This window comes from Chiloscyllium plagiosum, chromosome 31, assembly GCF_004010195.1.
Source record: "Chiloscyllium plagiosum isolate BGI_BamShark_2017 chromosome 31, ASM401019v2, whole genome shotgun sequence".
NCBI lineage: Eukaryota > Metazoa > Chordata > Chondrichthyes > Orectolobiformes > Hemiscylliidae > Chiloscyllium > Chiloscyllium plagiosum.
In genome coordinates this window covers 45133550-45157518 of record NC_057740.1, presented here as the reverse complement: position 1 = coordinate 45157518, position 23969 = coordinate 45133550, and the positions used below count along the sequence as shown (strand labels likewise).

Below are 23969 nucleotides of genomic sequence, written 5' to 3'. Positions count from 1 at the left end.
ACCATTAGGTTGGAAGCTGTGGGTGGGAGATCCCCTGAGGTGATGAGGTTGTGTACAGTCTGGGAGGTGGTGGTTTGGGAGGTGAGGTCGTGGTTGAGGGGGGCAATAGGAGGAGGTGTCTTCGAGTTGGCGCCTGGCTTCAGTGGTGTAGAGGTCAGTGCGCCAAACTACCTCAATTACCCCCCTTGTCTGCTGGTTTGATGGTGTGTTTGGGGTTGGAGCAGAGGGAGTGGAGGGCTGTGCGTTGTGAGGGTGAGAGGTTGGATTTGGGGTGGGGGGGGTGGACAGGCTGAGGCAGTTAATGTCTAGGCAGCAGTTGGAAATAAAGAAGTTGAGGACAGGTAACAGACTGGCACGGGGTGTCCAGATGGATGGGGTGTGTTGGAGGTGGGCAAAGGGGTCTTTAGAAAATGGGCGGGAGTCTTGATTGAAAAAGTGAGCTCAGAGGCGGAGGCAGCGGAAGAAGTGTTCAACGTCAAACATGTATTGAATTTGTTGATGCGTGAACGGAGGGGGATGAAGGGAAGGCCTTTGCTGAGGACTGATCGTTCATCCTCAGTGAGGGGAGGTTTGGGGGGATAGTAAAAACTCGGCAGGGCTGGGTGCTAGGACCTGGTATAGGGCTGGAGCTGGGAGCGGAGACTACAACTGGAGTGGGTGTGGTGGGGGTTGACATCATTTGCAGAAGTGATGCTCACCCCAGGGTTGTGGGGCCGGGGAGAGTGACAGTTGGACTGAAGGGTCTGCTTCCATGCTTTATGACTGTGACTATAATGGAGATTACCCTAGCTTATGTGTTTGAATTTTGGGGGTTCAACTTTGAACCCAAAAACTTGACTCAGAGTAATATAGCACTAATGTCAATGGGTTTTGGTTAAACTAAGAATTGTTCTTGACTGTAGATATTGCATGTATTCTAAAATGGCAAACTGAGAGTAGTGTGGATCTTGCAGCTGCTCCTAAGATTATTTCTAAGTCTCTTACAGTTGTTATATTTCAGTAGAATAAAATTTTTCACTTTAATTCTAAAAATAAACACGTGATTTCCTTTTAAAATGGAGTTGTGTTAACAGAAGGTTTGGAAAGGTCTACACATATCTTAATTCTAGAGTTCTTACAGTTGTTACACTTCAGTAGTATAAGATTTTTATTTTGATTCACTGGAGCATAGAAGGTTATGGGGGGACCTTGCAGAGGTTTAGAAGATCATGAGAGGTGTTGATAAGGTGTCTTTTGCCTAGGGTGGGGGATTTCAAGACCAGGGAGCACATTTTTAATGTGTGAGAGGAGAAAGATTTAAAAAAGACAGAGTGGTTTATGTGTGGAATGAAATTCCAGAGAAAGTGTTGGATACAAGTACAGTTACAACGTTTAAAAGAAATCTAGATAAGCCCATGAATAAGAAATGCTTGGAGGGATGTAGACTAAGTGCAGGCAAGTGGGACTAGTTTGGTTTGGGATTATGGTTGGCAAGGACCGGTTGGACTTAAGGGTCTGTTTCTGTACTGTATGACTTTATATAATCCTCAAGCCAAATCTTTACAATAGTTCATATTATGTAATTTATCCGTGTCATTTGTTTGATGGGTCTGTAGCTCAGTATCACAAAAATGTACAGCACAGAAAAAGGCCTTTTGGCCCATCACATCTGCACCACCTAACTATTCTAATTCCGTATTACATTATTTTTGCTTTCTTGAAACCCAACTGAAGCTCACCATTTCAGATCTTGCTGGTATTTGGAAAATGATTCAGAAGCCAGGTTAAAACTTTGACTCATGGATAGTATTCCTTGCACCTCTCAGACTCAGATTTCAGTGAAGAGACCAGGTGGAAAGCATAAACATACTTGATTTGATGCTGACTAGATGCTGATTCTGGGTAATGATACTACAATATTCAGTATCTTGATTTAAATGTAAATTAAACTCAATAGCTCCTGCACACCACTACAGTTTGAGCAGATGCATATAATTTAATATACAACACAAAGCATCATAGCAGACTGAATTCCACCAATAAACTCAATTTGTACATTCCCAACATCTCTGATGCACTCAAAGCAGTGTCCATAAATAGCTCATGTCAAAATGTGAAATCCCTTGCAAATTGAAGTCAGGATGTTTGTTGGTATCAAGGTTCAGGTTCTGTTAAAAAATGTGTGACAAACCCAGGGATTGCCTACAGTTTTTCTTATGGTTAGTGACCCAGCATCATCTCATAAATGAATCAATTAACTCTTACTTTTACTTTAAGTTACTGTGTCATAGGTTTAATGGGTTGAAATGCCAATCATAAGACAGTTGAGTATTTAAATAAAAATAGTCATTCCATAACTCTCTCTACTTAGTATAATGGTCTCATCATTAAAGAACTCAAAGGCTCAGGAATTAATCTGCTTGACTGAAATGTTAAAACAGTTAACTGAGGAGGTGACTGCTGATCAATCACATAGCTTGTTATAAATGATTGTATAAAATTCAATGGAATATTCAGAAACCAATTAAAAGTATGGACTCACCTCCAAACTGTCACTGCCATCAGCTTCTCGGTCAATAATATCAAAAATATCTTCGTGGATTTTTTCACCCTACTCAAAGAAAAAAAGAAAGGACTTGACCACATCTTTAAAATAAAGGATTTCTCACAAAGCAGCTAACAAACAATAAATAAAACTAAGAACTGCAGATTCTGGGGATCTGAAACAAAATCAGAAATTGCTGGTGACTCTTCATCAAACTCCGCTTTCTTCCGATAGATGCTGCCAGACCTGCTGGGTTTTGCCAGCAATTTCTTTTTCTGTAACAATAAATAAACTCTGAAAGTATGTACAAGGAGTATGACAGATAAGGCAGATAAAGTTAAAGTTTGTATTAGACTGTAAGATATAGAGGCAGAATTAGGCCGTACAGCCCATCAAATCTGCTCTGCTATTCAATCACGGCTGATGTATTTCTCAATCCCATTCGCCTGCCTTCTCCCCATAATCCTTGATCCCCTTATTAGTCAAAAACCTATCTCCGACTCAAATGCATTCAATGACTTGGCCTCTACAGCAATGAATTCCACAGATTAACCACCATCTGGCTGAAGAAATTCCACACCTCAGTTCTAAACAGTCACCCCTTAAATTCTGAAGCTATACCTTCAGGTGCTAGTCTCTCCTACTAGTGGAAATATCATCTCCATGTCTACTCTATCCAGGCTTCTCAGTAACCTGTAAGTTTCAATCAGAAGCCCCTCAGCCTTTTAAATTCCAACAATTACAGACCGCTCTTAATACCGCAAGCCCTTCAACCCAGGAATCATTCTCGCAAACCTTCTATGGATCCTCACTCTAAAGGTAGCACATCCACCCTTAGATACATGGTCCAAAACTGCTCACAATTATCCAAATGCAGTCTGACCACAGTCTTAAACAACCTCAGCAGTATATCTCTGCTCTTGTATTCTAGCCCTCTTGAACGCTGCATTTGTGTTCCTAACTGATAACTGAACCTGCATGTTAACCTTAAGAAAATCCTGAACTAGGTCTTCCAAGTCCCTTTGTGCTTCAGATATCTGAAGCCTTTCCTCTTTTAGAAAATACTGTATGTCTCTATTCTTCCTACCAAAGTGCACAACCTCACACTTTTCCACAATTTCTTCCATTTGCCACTTCATTCATTAATATATATATATATATATATATATATATATTTATAAAACAATGCTGTTGTAGCGATAACAGAGATTTGGTTGAGAGAGAGACACAAGACTGGCAGCTTATTTTCTGGGGATCCACTTTGTTAGGTACGTCCAGGACAGAGGAGAATGATTTAGAGGAGAATGTAGACAACACAAACACTGGGGGAGCTGTGGATAGTGAGGAGGATTGCCAGAGGACACCAGAATATAGGCTGGCTGGAGACTTGGGCAGAAAAATGCCAGATGGAATTTAATCCAGACAAACATGAGATGATGCGTTTTGGGAGAGCTAATGCAGGAGGGAAGTATACTGTAAATACAGAATGCTCAGTAGCAACATATACAAGCATCGAGACATACAGGTCCACAGTTCCCTGAAAATGGTAACACAAGTAGATAAGGTGGTCAAGAAAGCATATGGCATTTTTTTTTAGATTACTTACAATGTGGAAACAGGCCCTTCGGCCCAACAAGTCCACACCGACCCGCCGAAGCGCACCCACCCATACCCGGAGGAATCCCACGCAGACACGGGGAGAATGTGCAAACTCCACACAGTCAGTCGCCTGAGGCGGGAATTGAACCCAGGTCTCTGGCGCTGTGAGGCAGCAGTGCTAACCACTGTGCCACCGTGCCGCCCACATGCTTGGCCTTGGTCAGTGGATACAGTATAAAAATTGGCAAGCCACATTGCAGCTGCACAGAATTTTAGTTATAGAGTTGTAGAGTCGTAATGCTGTACAGCATGAAAACAGACCCATCAGTTCAACTTGTCCATGTTGACAAGATATCTTATATAAATCTAGTCCCATTTGTCAGCATTTGACCCATATCTCTCTGAACCCTTCTTATTCATGTACCCATTCAGATACCTTTTAAATGCTGTAATTGTACCAGCCTCCACCACTTCCTTTAGCAGCTTGCTCCAGACACACACCACCCTCTGTGTGAAGAGATTGCCCCTTAGTTCCTTTTAAAAACTTTCCCCCTCACCTTAAACATACATCCTCTAGTTTTAGGTTCCCACCCCCAGGGAAAAGACAGTGTCTATTCACTCTATCCATGCCCCTATAAGGTCACTCCTCAGCCTCCAATGCTCCAGAGAAAATTGCCCCAGCCCATTCAGCCTGTGCCCATAGCTGAAACCCTCTAACCCTGACAACATCCTTGTAAATCTTTTCTGAACCATTCCAAGTTTCACAACATCCTTCCTATAGCAGGGAGATCAGAATTCAACGCAATATTCCAAAAGTGTCCTAATCAATGTCTTGTACAGCCGCAACATGACCTCCCAACTCCTTTACTCAATGCACTGACCAATAAAGGTAAGCATATCAAATGCCTTCTTCACTACCCAGTCTACCTGGTACTCCACTTTCGAGGAACTATGAATCTGCACTCCAAGGTCTCTTTGTTCAGCAACACTCCCCAGGACCTTGCCATTAAGTCCTGCGCTGATTTGCTTTTCCAAAATGCAGCATCTCACGTTTATCTAAATTGAACTCCAGCTGCCACTCCTTGGTCCATTCGCCTAGCTAATCAAGATCCTGTTGTATTGTGAAGTAACCTTCTTCGCTGTCCACTATAATTCTAATTTTGGTGTCATGTGCAAACTTACTAACCATATCTCCTATGTTCACATCAAAATTATTTATATAAATGACGAAAAGCAGTCGCCACATTTGTGTACAGTTCTGGTTGCCACACCACTAGCGGATGCTGAGGCTTTGGAGGGACGTACAGAAACAGATTACCAGGATGTTGCCTGGTTTGGAGGGTATTAACTAAGAGAGAGATTGACCAAACTTCATTTGTTTTCACTTTAACGTCAAAGGATGATGGGTAACCTGATAGAAATTTACAAAATTATGACAGGCACGAATAATCGGAGTCTTCTTCCCAGGTTAGAGATGTCATTTACTAATGATACAGGTTTAAAGGTAAAGGGGGGTAGGTTTAAAGGAGATGTGAGAGGTAAGTTTTTTTTAAAACACAGAGGTTGGTAAGTGCCTGGAATGCACTGCCAGAGTTCATGGTAGAGGCAGATACAAGAGTAACGTTTAAGAGGCATCTTGACAGATGTATGTATAGGCAGGGAATAGAGGAATCTCGACCCACACAGAGGCAAAAGGTTTTTAGTTTAGAAAGGCATCATATGTCAGCACAGTCTTGGTGAGCCAAAGGGCCGTTATTGTTCAGTACTGTTCTTTGATATACCCATTTATAAACCACAATGCAGAATGCCAACCAGTGGGTATATTGGTAATGTAATTATGCATGATGGAAAAATACATTAGTAGTATACAGATCCAGCTAATATTCTGGGAACATGAGTTCAAGATATATAGTATCATTCAATTTAAAAAGCTGGAATTAAAAACCAATCTAATGACAACCATGCATTTTGCATTGTTGGTCATCATAAAAACCCATCAAGCTTCTTTCAGGAAAAAGAATCCAACAAATAAACGTTTTGACTTTACGTAACCTAGCCAACATATGAAATTCAGATCCACAGCATATAATTAACTGTGAAATGGCCAAACATGCCATTAACACAGTCATATCAAAAACTACTATAAAAGTCTAACAAAAGGAATAAAACAGACAGGCTACCCAGCATCAACCTAGGCACTGGAAGCAACAATGGCAAGCACATCACCATCCTGATGAAGGGTCCTGCCCGAAACGCCGACTTCCCTGCGGAGGACACAGCTTAAAAATACGGGGTAGACCATTTAGGACAGAGATGAGGAGAAACTTCTTCACCCAGAGAGTGGTGGCTGTGTGGAATGCACTGCCCCAGAGGGCAGTGGAGGCCCAGTCTCTGGATTCATTTAAAAAAGAGTTGGATAGAGCTCTCAAAGATAGTGGAATCAAGGGTTATGGAGATAAGGCAGGAACAGGATACTGATTAGGAATGATCAGCCATGATCATGTTGAATGGCGGTGCAGGCTCGAAGGGCTGAATGGCCTACTCCTGCACCTATTGTCTATTGTCTTCGGATGCTGCTTGACCTGCTTTGCTTTTTCCAGCACCACATTTTATCGACTCTGAATTTCCAGCATCTGCAGTCCTCGCTACCTCCATGCACATCACCGTCAACTCTTTGAGATTTTGCTTACTAACATTTTATGCCAAAATTGCTGTCCAATAGACTACTCAAGCAACAGTGGGAGTGACCTCTGCATAGATCTTATGAGACAAAGTCCTATTGAAGATACCCTGCATCATGTTGTTTGGAACAGATTTTGAACAGATCTATTAACTCAAGTCTGGGCAACCATGTGGCACTAAGGGCCATCAGCAAAAGCAGGAATTGTATTCAACCACAATCTGTAATCTCAAGGCCCATCATCCTCCCCACTCTACCATTATCATCAAGCTGGAAGATCAACCCTGGTTCAATGAAGAGTACAGGAGGTCATTCCAGCAGCAGACTGTAAAAGTCAGAGGCCCTAGCCACTCCACTGCGGAAACTCCAATATTTCCTAATAGCCAAAGAATCTTCTATCCATGTCAATGTGTTACCACCCACAACATGAGCTTTTGTTTTGTGCAGTAATCTTTGATACAGCACTTTGTTAAATACTTTCTGGAAATCTAACTATAACAAATCCTCACATTCCCCTTTATTCATTTCTTTTTACTTTTTCAAAGAACATTAAGAAATTAGTTAAACAAGATATCTCTTTCACAAATTTGATTCCGCCTGATTTCATTTACATTTTCTTAATAATTGATTGCCCCTGGGTTGTAGTTTTGTTACGATTTTAAGCAATACCCACCTGAGAATAGCCACTGGCCCAATTATTGCCTGCACCTCCTCCGTGCTCTGACAGATAGATATTCTCTGGATTGTACAGGTTTGCATAAGGTGAATTCAGGATTGCATGAATCACACGAGGTTCCAAATCCAGTAGGACAGCCCTTGGAATATAATGTTCATCATCTGCCTAAACAAACATAGATTAAAGTTACCACGCATTGAATCATAAAAGAATGTCAAATGCAATGAGTGGTTTTGTAAATATACAATTAAACAAACAGAGCAACTTCACATCAGTTTAACAGGTTGGTGAATTTCTGCATGCATCTTGTAGATAGGACACATTGCTGATACTGAGCAGTTTGCTCAAGAGGATTGAGGTAAATGTGTATGAACAAGTGAGATGTTTTTTTCTTCAAAGTGGTCATTCTTTTTGATGCTTTGTAAAAGTTACCAGGTTTACTAAACAATATTTCATAATTAGCTATGATAAGATTTAATTCAAAACCTCTAAGCTGCTTGTCCAGCTTTTACACTAGCATAGCCAATGTGCAACTGTACATTGTGTGTTAAGGGAACTCAGATTTGGGAAAATATGGCAACCAAGAACTCTTCACCATAAGCTCATTGAGCAGGCTCACTTGGTTGCAGGTAGTCTCTTGTACCAGACAAATGTATCATCTCAATGGCAGTCACAGTTGGTTTAACATATTTGTGTCAAAGATTAATTAACCTGTGGTCAGGTAGTGTTTTTTTTAAATACTGTGGTATCAGAGTTGCTACAAAAACCCACATAAGAAGCTAATTTTAAAGATCTGCTCACCTCCAAAACAGTGGGAGAGGAGGAAGAAACCAAGAAAGAAAAGGATTTTAAAGATATTTTTTCACAGAATTGAGGAAAATTGCTAAATTAGACAAATCAGGTTATTTAGGAGAGTTTTTTTGTACTCATTTGTGGTTCATGGGCATCACTGGCTGTCCTTGGTTATCGAGAAGGTGGTGGTGAGCTGTCTTGTTGAACCACTGGTGTCAAACTCCTGTCAGTTGACCCACAATGCCTATAGGGAAGGTATTCCATGATTTTGACCCCAATGATAGGAAAGGCGCAATAACATATTCCCAAGTCAGGATAGTGAGTGGTTGCGAGGGCAACTTGCAAGTGGTGGTGCTCCCATGTATTTGGTGTCTTTGTCCTTCGAAGTGGTTGTGGGGGGTTGGAAGGTGCTGTTGAAGGATCTTTGGTGAACTTCTGCAGTGCACTTTGTAGATAGGGCACATTGTTGATAATGGTGTGTCAGTGGTGGAGGCAGTGGATGCATGTGGACATGCTGCCAATCAAGCAGGCTGCTTTGTCTTGGATGATGTCAAGCACCTTAGTGTTGTTGGAGCTGCACACATTCAAGGAGGGAGTATGACATCACAGTCTCGACTTATTCCTTGTAGTTGATGGACAGGCTTTGGGAATCAGCAGTAAGTTACTCACCGCAGCACTCCTAGCCTCTGACCTACTCTTGTAGTCTCTGTATTTATGAGGCAAGTCCAGAACAGTGATGGTAACTTCATTGAATGTCAAGGGGCAGTGGTTAGGTTGTCTCTTATTGGAGACGGTCATTGCCTGCATGAATGTTACTTGCCACTTGTCAGCCCAAGCCTGGATAATGTCCAGATCTTGTGGCATTTGGGCGTGGTTTGCTTCAGCGCCTAAGGAGTTGCAAATGGTGCTGAACATTGTACAATTATTGGCAAACATCCCCACTCTGATCTTATGATGGCAGGAAGGTCATTGTTGAAGTAGAAGATGGTTGGGCCTAAGACACTACCCCCAGAAACTCCAGCAGAGGTGTCCTGGAGCTAAGATGACTGACCTCAAACTACCACCTTTTGTGCCAGGTGTGACTCCGACCAGCGGAAACTCTGCCCTCTGATACCAATTGACTCCAGTTTTGCTAGGGCTTCTTGATTTACACTTGGTTAAATACTGCTTGGCTGTCAAGGGCTAACCACTCTCACGTTACCTCAGGAATTAAAATCTTTTGTCAATGATTAAACGAAGACTGTAATGAGGTCAGGAGCTGACTGGCCCTGGCAGGACCCAAACTATGCATCAGTGAGTAGGTTATTGCTAAGTACTGCTTGATAGCACTGTTGATGACATCTTCTATCACTTTACTGATATTCGAGAATAGACTGACAGGGCAGTAATTGGTCAGTTTGGATTTGTCCTGCTTTGTTGTAACTGTATTGGAAAAGATTGGCTAAGGGTGCAGCAAGTTCTGGAGCACAAGTTATCAGTAATAATTCTGGAATGTTGTCAGGGCCCTTAGCCTTTGCAGTATCCAGTTTCTTGATATCAAGTGGAGTGAAAGAAAATGGCTCAAGACTGATACCTCTGATGCTAGGGACCATTGGAGGGGACCAAGATGGATATTCACTCAGCACTTCTGGCTAAAGATTGCTGAAAGCTTCAGCTTTATTATTTGCACAGTGTCTGGCTCTTCCTTCATTGAGGAGGGGGATATTTGTGGAGCAAGACTGGATATGGCAACACTGCAGAGTTAAGATCTGATCCATTGTTTATAGGATGGCTTAACTCTGTTTATCATTTGGCACACAAGTGGTCCTGTTTGGTAGTTTCAATAGGTTGCCACCTCATTTTTAGATAGGCATCGTACCGCTCCTGGCATGCCCTCCTGCACTCTCCATTGTACCATGGTTGATCCTCTGTCTTGATGGTAATGGTGGAGTGTAGGAATATGTTGGGCCATAAGGCTGCAGATTGTGTTGGATTACAATACTACTGCTGCTGCTGATCCACAGCATTTCATGGATGCCCAGTCTGGAGTTGCTAGATCTGTCTGTTCTATTTAGCAGGGTAATAATACCACAAAACACAATGGAATGCATTCTCAATGTGAAAGCAGGACTTTGTCTCCGCAAAATGGTCACTCTTACCGACATGGTCATGGACAGATGCTTCTGAGCCGGCAGATTGTTAGGGATGAGGTCAAATATACTTTCTCCTCATTCTCCCTCACTACCTACCACATACCAAATCTAGCAAGTATATCCTCTAGGACCTAACCAGCTTGATCAGTACTGCTACTGCAAAGTCACTCTTGAATGTGGACATTGAAACCACCCCTCCCCCCCACCCACCCCACCTCACCCAGAATACATTTTGTGCTCTTGCCACTCTCAGTGCATTCTCCAAGTGATGTCTAACACAGAGCAGTACTGATTCATCAACTGAGGGAAAACAGTACATGCTAATCAGCAGGAGGTCTCTTTGCCCATGTTTAACCTGAGGTCGTAAAACTTCTTGAGTTCTGGAGTAATTGTTGAGAAATCCCAGGGCAATTCCTTCCCAAATCTATATCTCTGCAACATTGACAAGCTGTTTCTGCCATTGTCTTTTCTGGTGCCTAGATCAGTACTAGCTTGTCTGTCCGGTTGCATTTCTGTGTTGAGACTTCATAGTAATTGATATAACTTACTGACTTGCTAGGTCATGGTAGGAAACCCACCTATCATGAGGATGGTAGGTTTCCTTCCCTGAGGGACATTTGCGAGCATAAGACAGAAACAAGTTATTAAAAGATTAAATGGGGCAAATGCATTCATATTGTAAAAAATGTTTCTTTGAAACTGTCGGAAGTGTTTGCAATAATCTGTGACTGTTTTTCCAATAATTTAGCTATTTCATATACTGGATTGTGAAGTAGCAGTATACAAGCTGCAAACAAACTGGTGACACTCAGATCCCAGATTCTACTCACAGACAAGAAGTTAATTGCCAAGAGGCCCTTAAAGTAATAAGGGAAATGAAAATTTATGAAGCAATAGCAATTCCTAAAATTGGAGCCACCATGTTTGAACATAATTCTGCGGTCAGCTCAAGAAATAAGTCAAGAATCTAATTTAGGTTGCATCATTTGCTTGAAAATAGTCAAATCAATACAAAAAACATTATGAAGTTTCAAGTGCAAATATTTCAGTGTAAATTAACTTCTCATGATCTGGGAAACATTGTTCTGGAAGCTATCCCTATCCGCGAATAGGACCCACCCCGATAATACATTAACTGCCATAGAAAAATTTCACTGACTGTGCCCATTTGTGGTCCTTTGAGGAGACTTTTAAAATTAAATAAACTTATTTTATACATAGGGATTGAAAGGCATGTTTTAAAAGCTTTAATTTTCTTTGAATTTACTGAGAAGGTACTAATGTAATTATTAAATTATTTCTGTTTAGTTAAACCTCTTTCAATATTTAAAATCACATGATAAATGAGATAGATGAAACATTTAATGATGATAAACTAATTTTTACTTGCACTAATGAAAATACCCTATTTACTGTTGTGGTTCTGTTCGCCGAGCTGGGAATTTGTGTTGCAGACGTTTCGTCCCCTGTCTAGGTGACATCCTCAGTGCTTGGGAGCCTCCTGTGAAGCGCTTCTCCGGCATTTATAGTGATTTGAATCTGCCGCTTCCAGTTGTCAGTTCCAGCTGTCCGTTGCAGTGGTCGGTATATTGGGTCCAAGTCGATGTGCTTATTGATCGAATCTGTGGATAAGTGCCATGCCTCTAGGAATTCCCTGGCTGTTCTCTGTTTGGCTTGTCCTATAATAGTAGTGTTGTCCCAGTCAAATTCATGTTGCTTGTCATCTGCGTGTGGGGCTACTAAGGAAAGCTGGTCGTGTCGTTTTGTGGCGAGTTGGTGTTCATGGATGCAGATCATTTGCTGTCTTCCTGTTTGTCCTATGTAGTGTTTTGTGCAGTCCTTGCATGGGATTTTGTACACTATATTGGTTTTGCTCATGCTGGGTATCGGGTCCTTCGTTCTGGTGAGTTGTTGTCTGAGAGTGGCTGTTGGTTTGTGTGCTGTTATGAGTCCTAGTGGTCACAGTAGTCTGGCTGTCAGTTCGGAAATGCTCTTGATGTATGGTAGTGTGGCTAGTCCTTTGGGTTGCAGCATGTTCTCGTTCTGTTGTCTTTCCCTTAGGCATCTGTTGATGAAATTGCCCAGGTATCCGTTTTTGCGTACCCTATTTACGACTCAAATATCTAGATATTTTTAAGGCAAAGTTTTGATCATAAAATTGAAATCTAAAAGAGCTGAGTGATTTAATTAGTTCACAACAAATGTTTACATTCATCAATATAATAATGAGCTTGTGTGAATACTGAGCAAAAACTCCCTTTTAAAAATGCCAACAATCTTTCCTAGATTACGGATTGTCAGAACAAAGCAAGTCCTGGCTAAGATCTTTCACCACTGTTTTATAAACCAAGAAACTAAATGTCACAAATCAGAATTCTCAGCCACAGGCATGGAGATTTAACTATTAAAATTTTAATTATAAAAAGGTTAAAACATATATACAGACCAGCATCTTTGCGTGAATAGTAAAAAGCCATAGGAGGACCTGACAGACTGTGAAAAGACAAGTATGTTCTGCAGCACCCTCTCCTGACAAATCTCCACAGTTCATCAACATTTAACAATTTTACCAAAGCGAAAGGAAAATACCGTAGATGCTGAGTACCTGAGATAATCTGTGGAGAATTAAACAAGAGTTAATATTTTGACTCCAATATGATTCGTCAATGACTTTGGACTTGAAACACGGTTTTTCTCTCTATATAGGTGCTGCCAGTCATTTGAATTTCTTCAGTACTGATTTCATGATCATTTTTCACTTGCCATCAAGTAGGAACATTAATTAATGCAGATTGTATTTCAAAGCATTTTAAAAGCAAGCTATTCAATTGTGTATTGAGTATACTTTTACATTCCTCTTCTTTAAAAGCATTCTATTCCATTTATAAGATGGAGCTGGGTTTTAGAACTATTTACTGCTTTAACAGTTTAACTGTTCAATTTTTACTGAATACTATTCCACAACTAAATGAAATCTAATTAAAACCAGTCTGGGCAAGTGTATCCACCTGGCTAGATGATGTTCTGATTAAAAGTTCACTCTCTTTGTCACCACAGATATTGCCTAGCCTGCCAATTAAATCAGTTAAATTGTCGACAGTATGTGAATTCCATTTTGTTCAGAATTAGAAAACTGGATGAAGATCGTTCTGTAGAATTAGAATCCTAATGGCTAAGTGAAATGCAATTAAATGGTAAACCAAATCCAAATAGCAAAGCTATTTTGCAGGAAGGTAACCTGAACAAACTTGCCCCAACCATATTACAGGCATGAGGCTTGGTGTTGTTACAGGACACTCAGATACTCGGTAAATCATTTAGACTGTTGAGTCGTTTGTGTTGTTCAATTAGATTATGGCTGATAAACGTCTTCTTGTCATCTACCTATGTTGTGGCGATAACTTGTGGGCAGCACAGTGGTTAGCACTGCTGCCTCACAGCGCCAGATACCCGGGTTCAGTTCCCGCCTCAGGCGACTGACTGTGTGGAGTTTGCACGTTCTCCCAGTGTCTGCGTGGGTCTCCTCCGGGTGCTCCGGTTTCCTCCCACAGTCCAAAGATGTGCAGGTCAGGTGAATTGGCCATGCTAAATTGCCCGTAGTGTTAGGTAAGGGGTAAATGTAGTGGTATGGGTGGGTTGCGCTTCGGCGGGTCGGTGTGGACTTGTTGCGCCGAAGGGCCTGTTTCTACAGTGTAATGTAATCTAATCTAAAAAAAAAACTTAGGGTGGTCTGATTAACATGCAACACGTTCCACAGGCCAGCATTTATTGTTCATTTCTAACTGCCCTAAAGACAGTTGAGCAACTTGTACTCAATTTGATGCAGGTATAATAACACTGGTGTTATACAATTAAAAATTCTCATTTTCAAGTCTTTTCATGATCTTATCCCTTTCACCAAGGCTCATTAGACAGCACCTTCCAAAAGCATGACCACTATCACAGAGAAGGACAAGAACAGCAGATATATGGAAATACCACCATCTGCAAGTAAGGATCTAAAATTTGAATTTAGGCAACAAGTATATGTAGATTTTTATTTACCACGAAATGGTTTCTCGATTTAAAAAGAATACTATAAAATGGCCTGTGAACCTGTACTGCTGATTTGCAGAATTAAGCTGAAATTCAAAGATAAGAGGACAATAGAGTTTTCATAAAATGAATACTGACACATTAATTGACCATTTAACTGACCTTGAACTGATATACGGCATGACAATTTACGTAAATAAGATATATTTTCCAAAGAATACCATTGGATTAGCCTGTCTTCAATCATGTCACCATATTACAGTTGATTGGACTTTTCTTGTAATTAAGAACCCTTTCCAAGGAAATATCATTGGATTAACTTGCTGTAAATCATGTCACATTATAGGTGATTGGTCTTTCTTGTAATTAAGGCTATACTATTTCTTAAAAAAACATATAAATAATGTGCAATTTTCAAACGTAATTGCACAACTTCACCACAGAACACAGAAGCTTCAACCTCATGGTACCTTATTTCAATAAACTAATGACCCCTGCTTTTGTACAGACCGCATTTGTCGATTCTTTTGAACGATCTCGAACCAAGAGGCCCCTCTTGAGGGGTCACAGATCTTCACAAGTTACCATCCAATGGACTAACCATCCTAACTTGGAAATGTCGCCATTCCTTCAATATTACAGAGTCTAAATCCTGGAATGCCCTCTCGAAAAGCATTATGACTCTACCTACAACGAATGAATCTCAACAATTCAAGGCAGATCGCCACCAATTTCTCAAGGGCAGTTCGAGATGGAAATAAATTCTGTGATAAAAAGTATAGCTTTACAATCCTTGTATATCTTTGTGTTACTCCAATTCTAGTCTCTCGTGTATCTAATTTTCATATCTCCATCACCAACATCTCTCCTCTTAAAGTGGCATTAGAAAAACTGACTTCTTCTAGCATGTTTTTGATCACTGCTCTAATTTCTCTCATTATTTTGTTTGGACAACATTGCGATGAAAAATCTCATGTTTTACTATTGAAAAGCCCCCATATAAATATATGCACTAGTTGTCGTTGCATCAGAGATCTATACTCTAAAAATACCCTAACTAATAAACACAGTACTGAGCTGCGATGGATCTTAGGCCCAACTATTTTTAGCTGTTACATTAATTATTTTCCCTCCATCATAAGGTCAGAAGTGGGGAGGTTTGTTGATGATTTCATAAATGCATAGTGCCATTCACAACTCAAACATTGATAAAGAGTCCATACTAATTTATGACACACGAGCATCAGGTACACAAACACCCCTTGACATTCAACAATTGTTGATTCATTCACCATGGTTTGTCCAGAGGTAAGGAGAGGCCAGTATTCCCATGGGAGGATTTGAAAACAAGAAGGAGCCAATTTACATCAGCAAGGACAGGGGTAATGGGCAAATGGGATTTGGTCTGATTTAAGATACAGAGTACTGGATGATCTTAAATTTATGAAAAATGGAATGTGGGACTTGTTTTGGAATGTGTTTTGGAATACCCCAGCTTGGAGATTTTCAGCAAAAGAATTGAGGCAAGGTGGAACAAAGTGATGCAATAAATGTGAGAACAGGTACCCTCAGCAAGAGCACAGATATATGGTTGAAACAAATAGAACATAGAACATTACAGCGCAGTACAGGCCCTTCTGCCTTTGATGTTGCACCATCCCATGAAACCAATCTGAAGCTCACCTAACCTCACTATCCCATTATAGAACATAGAAGAATACAGTGCAGTACAGGCCCTTCGGCCCTCGATGTTGCGCCGATCCAAGCCCACCTAACCTACACTAGCCCACTATCCTCCATATGCCCATAATGAGGGAGAGTCCACCACTGCTACTGGCAGGGCATTCCATGAACTCATGACTCGCTGAGTAAAGAATCTACCCCTAACATCTGTCCTATACCTACCCCCCCTTAATTTAAAGCTATGCCCCCTTGTAATAGCTGACTCCATACGTGGAAAATGATTCTCACTGTCGACCCTATCTAAACCCCTAATCATCTTGTACACCTCTATCAAGTCACCCCTCAACCTTCTTTTCTCCAATGAAAACAACCCCAAGTGCCTCAGCCTTTCCTCATACGATCTTTCTACCATACCAGGCAACATCCTGGTAAACCTCCTCTGCACCCGTTCCAGTGCCTCCACATCCTTCCTATAATATGGCGACCAAAACTGCACACAATACTCCAGATGCGGCCGCACCAGAGTCTTATACAACTGCAACATTACCTCAGTACTCCGGAACTCAATTCCTCTACCAATATCATCCATATATTTATCCAATGACCATTTAAATGCCCTTAAAAGTTTGCGAGTCTGCAACTGTTGCAGGCAGTGCGTTCCATGCTCTTACTATTCTGAGTAAAGAACCTACCTCTGACATCTGTCCTATACCTATCACCCTTCAATTTAAAGCCATATCCCCTCATGCTAGCCATCACCATCCAAAGAAAAAGGCTCTCACTGTCCACCCTATCTAATCCTCTGATCATCTTGTATGTCTCAATTAAGTCACCACTCAACCTCCTTCTCTCTAATCAAAATAATCTAAAGTCCCTCAACCTTTCCTCATAAGGCCTTCCTTCCATACCAGGCAACATCCTAGTAAATCTTCTCTGAACCATTTCCAAAGTTTCCACATCCTTCCTATAATGCGGTAACCAGAACTGCACACAATACTCCAAATGTGGCCGCACCAGAGTTTTGTACAGCTGCAGCATAGCCTCATGGTTCCAAAACTTGATCCTTCTACCAATAAAAGCTAATATACATTCTTAATAGCCCTATCAACTGGGTGGCAACTTTCAGGGATCTATGTACATGGACACCGAGATCTCTGCTCATCTACACTACCAAGAATCTTACCATTCGCTCAGTACTCTGCATTCCGGTTGCTCCTTACAAAGTGAATCACCTCACATTTTTCTGCATTAAACTCCATTTGCCACCTCTCAGCCCAGCTCTGCAGCTTATCTATGTCCCTCCGTAACCTGCAACACCCTTCGGCACTATCCACATCTGTATCGACCTTAGTGTCATCTGCAAATTTACTAACACACCCTTCAACACACTCATCTAGGTCATTTATAAAAATAACAAACAGCAGTGACCCCAAAACAGATCCTTGCGGCACAGCACTAGTAACTGAACTCCAGGATGAATATTTCCCATCAACCACCACTCTGCCTTCTTTAATTTAGCCAATTTCTGATCCAAACCACAAAATCACCCTCAACCCATGCCTCTGTATTTTGTGCAATAGCCTACCGGGGGGAACCTTATCAAATGCCCTACGGAAATCCATATACACCACATCAATGGCTTTACCCTCATCCACCTGTTTGGTCACCTTCTCAAAGAACTCAATAAGGTTTGTGAGGCAAGATCTACACTTCTCAAAACAGTGTTGACTAGCCCTAATCAACTTATTCCTATCGAGATGATTATAAATCCTATCTCTTATAACCTTTTCCAACACTTGACCCACAACTGAAGTAAGACTCACTGGTCTATAATTACCAGTGTTGTCTCTACACCCCTTCTTGAAAGAGGAAATGACATTTGCTATCCTCCAGTCTTTTGGAACTATTCTTGTAGACAACGACAATACAAAGATCAAAACCAAAGACTCGGCAATCTCCTCCCTGAAATCCCAGAGAATCCAAGGATAAATCCCATTTGGCCCAGGGAATTTATCTATTTTCACACTTTCCAGAGTTTCCAACACTTCCTCCTTGTGAACGTCAATCCCATCTAGTCTAGTAGCCTGTTTCTAAGTATTCTCCTCGACTGTCTTTTTCCAATGTAAATACTGATAAAAAATATTCATTTAGCAATTCCCCCATCTGCTCTGACTCCATGCACAACTTTCCACTACTGTCCTTGATTGGCTCTAATCTTACCCTAGTCATTCTTTTATCCCTTATATACCTATAGAAAGCTTTAGGGTTTTCACTAATCTTATCCGCCAACAACTTCTCATGTCCCTTCCTCGCTTGTCATAGCACTCTCTTTAGGTCTTCCTGGCTACCTTGTAACTCTCAATTGCCCTGAGCCTTCACATCTCATCCTAACATCAGTGACTTGCTAGATCATTTCACACGACAGTTAAGATTCAATAACTTTGTTGCAGCTCCAGAGCCCTATATGGGCCAGACCATGTAAGGATATTAAGTGAACCAATTGAGTTTTTACAACAATTTATGATGATTTTAGAAACTCTTGTCTATATTGCATATTCTCTTTTTATAATATATTTTTATATATATAAGTTTAGACACACACACACACACGCGCACAGCACTGGATGTCATTTAAGTGTTCTGATGATTTAAAGAGAGTGATGGACATGAGAAAGTAGTGAGGTAGAGCTTGGAGTCATCAACACACATGAACAACCTGAAGCTATATTTGTGAATGATGTTGCCAAGGAACAGCATGTGTGTCAGAAACAGGAGAAGTCAAGAATAAGATTATCAGGGGATCAAAGTTGATTATGCATTAAAGAGAAGACAATGATGCTGATACAGTAGAGACCACGAAAAACCAAACCTTGGTTTTTAATATGATATAGAAGGGGACATGTAGGCTACCTGGTAGAAGAAGACATCCTTCCTGTCAGTACCCTCAGTGGCAAATTCTTCAACAATTCCTTCAGGGCTGATACCATGTTCTGCACAAAGCTGCTTCCAGAATTCAAAGCCAACTGTGAAAACACATGAAGATCACAATGAAAGTAGTCTCCAAAGTATATCTTTACATTTAAATGAAACGTCCTTTTTTTTTGTTTTAGAAATCCCTTTCCAGAGGTGACATTTTCAGCAAGAATATATTAACCAAAAAATAACTTCAATTTAAAGAGTTGGAAAAAATGTTACTTTTTCTCTCTATACAAATGTCACATTACTCTTGCAGACATCATCATTTTATCCAAACTTGTCAAGCAGTCTTAGAAACAGGAAGGAAGGAAGAGTGGTGATGATGATTAAATTCTATCCCTTCCTTCCCTTAGCAACACAACTTTCAATTTCAGCACAACCCTCATTAAACAGGTTAGGTGTTAGGAAAAGTTGAATGATTAGGAAAAAAAAACTGAACTATAAAATTTCCTGCCACAGGCAGTCCCCAGGTTCCATTTGCAAGTTGATTTGTACACAAGTCATAACACAACACAGGAAAATATTTACAAAGGAGCTATTTGTAAGTACACAAAATGTTGTATGTCAGATCTTTAAAATCATACCACTATAGGGGATTGCATTCCTAAGTATGAGCATAAATCAGGAAGCCCTTACACAGTTTATAGTAAATTGGTTTTAGACTTGCCACATATCAATATTAAAATTTTCATTCTCATATGCAACTCTCTTCCCACCACCTCCAACACTGCAACCCCTTGACAAACACTTCAAATCTAAACCTGCTCAAGTGGTGGGCAAAATGGCTTCTGCTCTCAAGCTTCTGTGACTATGGCAAGCCACAATGCTCAAAGGCACTGCTCCAAACATTTATTTTATAAAAAGATAAACCTGCATGCAATATAATTTGAAGTTTCAAGTTAAGCACATTTATGGTGTCTAATGCAACTCATTATGCATTAGCAGGATATGTTTTTTTTTCTTTGTATTCTGCCCACACAATCTTTAAAGTGCCTAGGTCTTCTAAGGGCGCGTGTGTAATTTGTTATTGCTTGTTGTCGAAGAGTGTGGTGCTGGAAAAGCACAGCTGGTCAGGTAGCATCCGAGGAGCAGGAGGATCGACGTTTTAGGATTCCTGATGAAGGGCTCATACCCGAAACGTCGATTCTCCTGCTCTTCGGATGCTGCCTGACCTGCTGTGCTTTCCCAGCATTACACTCTTGACTCTGATCTCCGGCATGTAGTCCTCACTTTCTCCTAGTTGTCCTGGTGTCCACATGCTCCAGGGGCGGGGATACCTTTTTATTGAATGTTGTGCCCATGGTGAATGTTGCTGCTGAACCTTTGCTTTTAGTTGGGAATAGTTGACTTCTGGGACTAATGGTCATTCAGGTCCTCGTGTAGTTTGAGAAAGCACATCTTCCTCTTTTCACTGTCTACAAAGCAAATCCTAGCAGGACGCATACACTTAATGGTAAGGTCCTAGGGAGTGTTGCCAGGGTTGGAGGATTTGAGCTATAGGGAGAGGTTGAACAGGCTGGCACTGTTTTCCCTGGAGCGTCGGAAGCTGAGGGATGATCTTATAGAGGTTTACAAAATCATGAGGGGCATGGATAGGATAAATAGACAGTCTTTTCCGTGGGGTGGGGGAGTCCAGAACTAGAGGGCATAGGTTTAGGGTGAGAGGAGAAAGATATAAAAGAGACCTAAGGGGCAGCATTTTCACCAGAGGGTGGTATGTATATGGAATGAGCTGCCAGAGGAAGTGGTGAAGGCTGGTACAATTGCAACATTTAAAAAGGCATCTGGATGGATATATGAATAGGAAGGATTTGCAGGGATATGGGCCAGGTGCTGGCAGGTGGGACTAGATTGGGTTGGAATATCTGGTTGACATGGACGAGTTGGACCGAAGGGTCTGTTTCCATGACGTACATTTCTATGACTCTATGCCTGCCTGTCAGATTCCATGTTGGATTGAATTAGCTTTATTGACACGTACTCAAATGAATACAGTGAAACGTTTATATGTCACTACTTACAGTGCCACATCTTTGCTGGGCTGAAGAATGCCAAGTAATATTTGCACAACACAAATGCCACTCGATGCCCATCTCCAACAACGGAGAATCTAAAGAGTAACCCTTAACATTCAATGGCATTACCATATTGAACGCACCACTATCAACTTCCTGAGGGCTACCATTGACGAAAAACTGAATTGGCTTAGTCGTAAAAAAAAAAAGTGTGGCTAAGGGGTGGGTCAGAGGCTCACAATTCTGAAATGTATCCTCTTCCTGACTCTTCATACAATCTACAAGGCACAAATCAGGAATATGATGGAATAATCCCCACTTGTCTGGAAGAGCACAGCTCCAACAATGCTCAAGCTTAACACCATCCAGGACAAAGCTGCCTGCTTGATTGGCACCACTTCCACAAACATTAACTCCTTCCACCACTGATGCTCAGCATTAGCGGTCTTTACTATTTACCAGATGAACTGCAGAAATTCACCAAAGATCCTTCAACAGCATCTTCCCAAACCATGAATGATTCCATTTAGAAGGACATAGGCAACAGATATATGGAAACATCACTCCTGCAAGTTCCTCTCCAAGCCACTTACCATCCTGACTTGGAAATATATCACTGTTTTGTCAGAGTTGCAAGGTTAAAATCATGGCGCTACCTCCCTAACAGCATCTGTGGGTGTTCCTATAACTGAGGACTGCAGAAGTTCAAGAAAGCAGCTCACTATCGCCTTCTCAAAGGCAACTCAGATGAGCAATAAATGCAGGCCCAGCCAATGACACCCACATCTCATGAAACTTATAAACAGACAACAGTAGGAATATGGAACTCACTATCACCAGGAAATGGTTGGAATGAACAGAGTAGGAGAGTCATTACAACACAACAGATAGCCACTCAATCCATTGAATTTAGTTCAATTCACTGTAGACGAATATGATCAGTTTCATTCACCCACTACATCCCAAAGTTTTTTTCCACTTACACATCCAATATATTTTTTGAAATCACCCAGTACTTCCACTCCCTCCAATCTTGTGCACAGTTGATGACAATCATGAAAAAAGGTTTTTCCTTGCAACAACCCTGTTTCTCTTGACTTAAATCTGTATCCATTAGTCTTTCTACCATCAGTTAACATTGTCTACCTTATCCAAACTGGTCACAATTTTTTATACAGGAGAAAGTGAGGACTGCAGATGCTGGAGACCAGAGTTGAAAAGTGTGCTGCTGGAAAAGCGCAGCAGGCCAGGCAGCATCCGAGGAGCAGGAGAATCGACGTTTTGGGCATAAGCCCTTCTTCAGGAATGAGGCTGGTGCTCCCACGAGGAGGTTGAACAGTTCATCCACTTTACTAACACCTTTCATCCCGACTTCAAATTTACCTGGACCGTCTCAGACCCCTCCCTCCCCTTCCATCTCGGGCGACCGACTCAACACAGACATTTACTACAAACCCGACTGACTTCCACAGCTACCTAGATTACACTTCCTCCCACCCTGCCCCCTGTAAAAACGCCATCCCATATTCCCAATTCCTTCGCCTCCATCGCATCTGCTCCCAGGAGGACCAATTCCACTACTGAACAGCCCAAATGGCCTCCTTCTTCAAAGGCCGCAATCTCCCCTCCGACGTGGTCGACGATGCTCTCCACCGCATCTCCGCCACTTCCCGCACCTCCGCCTTTGAACCCCCGCCCCTCCAATCGCCACCAGGACAGAACCCCACTGGTCCTCACCGGCCACCACACCAACCTCCGGATACATCGTATCATCCTCAGTCATTTCCGCCACCTCCAAACAGACCCCACCACCAGGGATATATTTCCCTCCTCACCCCTATCAGCATTCCGGAAAGACCGGAACGGTCACTGTGCCACCGTGGATGGCACGGTGGCACAGTGGTGAGCACTGCTGCCTCACAGTGCCAGAGACCCGGGTTCAATTCCCGCCTCAGGCGACTGACTGTGTGGAGTTTGCACGTTCTCCCCGTGTCTGCGTGGGTTTCCTCCGGGTGCTCCGGTTTCCTCCCACAGTCCAAAAATGTACAGGTTAGGTGAATTGGCCATGCTAAATTGCCCGTAGTGTTAGGTAAGGGGTAAATGTAGGGGTATGGGTGGGTTGTGCTTCGGCGGGTCAGTGTGGACTTGTTGGGCCGAAGGGCCTGTTTCCACACTGTAAGTAATCTAAAACCACTCCCTCCGCGACTCCCTCATCAGGTCCACATCCCCAACCAACCCAACCTCCACTCCCGGCACCTTCCCCTGCAACCGCATGAAGTGCAAAACACACCTCCCCCCTCACCTCCCTCCAAGGCCCCAATGGACCCTTCCATCTCCGTCGCAAATTCACCTGCACCTCCACACACATCATTTACTGTATCCGCTGCATCCAATGTGGTCTCCTCTACATTGGGGAGACAGGCCGCCTACATGTGGAATGTTTCAGGGAACACCTCTTGGACACCCGCACCAACCAACCCAACCACCCCGTGGCTGAACACTTTAACTCCCCCTCCCACTCCACCAAGGGCATCAGGTCCTTGGCCTCCTCCATCGCCAGACCCTGACCACACGATGCCTGGAGGAAGAGCGTCTCATCTTCCACCTAGGAACCCTCCAACCACACGGGATGAATGTAGATTTCTCCAGCTTCCTCATTTCCCCTCCCCCACCTTAGAAGGGCTTATGCCCAAAACGTCGATTCTCCTGCTCCTCGGAAGCTGCCTGGCCAGCTGCGCTTTTCCAGCACCATAATTTTTTATACCTCTTATCAAATTCCTCCCTAATCTCCCCTGCTCCAAGTCAATTCCTAGCTTCTCAGTGTCACTAAAACCCCTAATCTCTCTAACGTTTCTGG

General features: G+C 42.0%; 1 protein-coding gene across 1 annotated transcript in view; it reads right to left on the bottom strand.

Moving 5' to 3' along the window:
- tubg1 (tubulin, gamma 1) overlaps positions 1-23969 on the bottom strand; it is an 80645-nt gene that overhangs the window by 48928 nt on the left and 7748 nt on the right. The window contains exons 2-4 of the mRNA XM_043721584.1: positions 19032-19144; positions 7477-7644; positions 2522-2590 (exon numbers count right to left, since the gene is read on the bottom strand). Coding sequence (XP_043577519.1) covers positions 2522-2590; positions 7477-7644; positions 19032-19144 — 350 coding nt within the window. The remainder of the gene's footprint in view (positions 1-2521; positions 2591-7476; positions 7645-19031; positions 19145-23969) is intronic.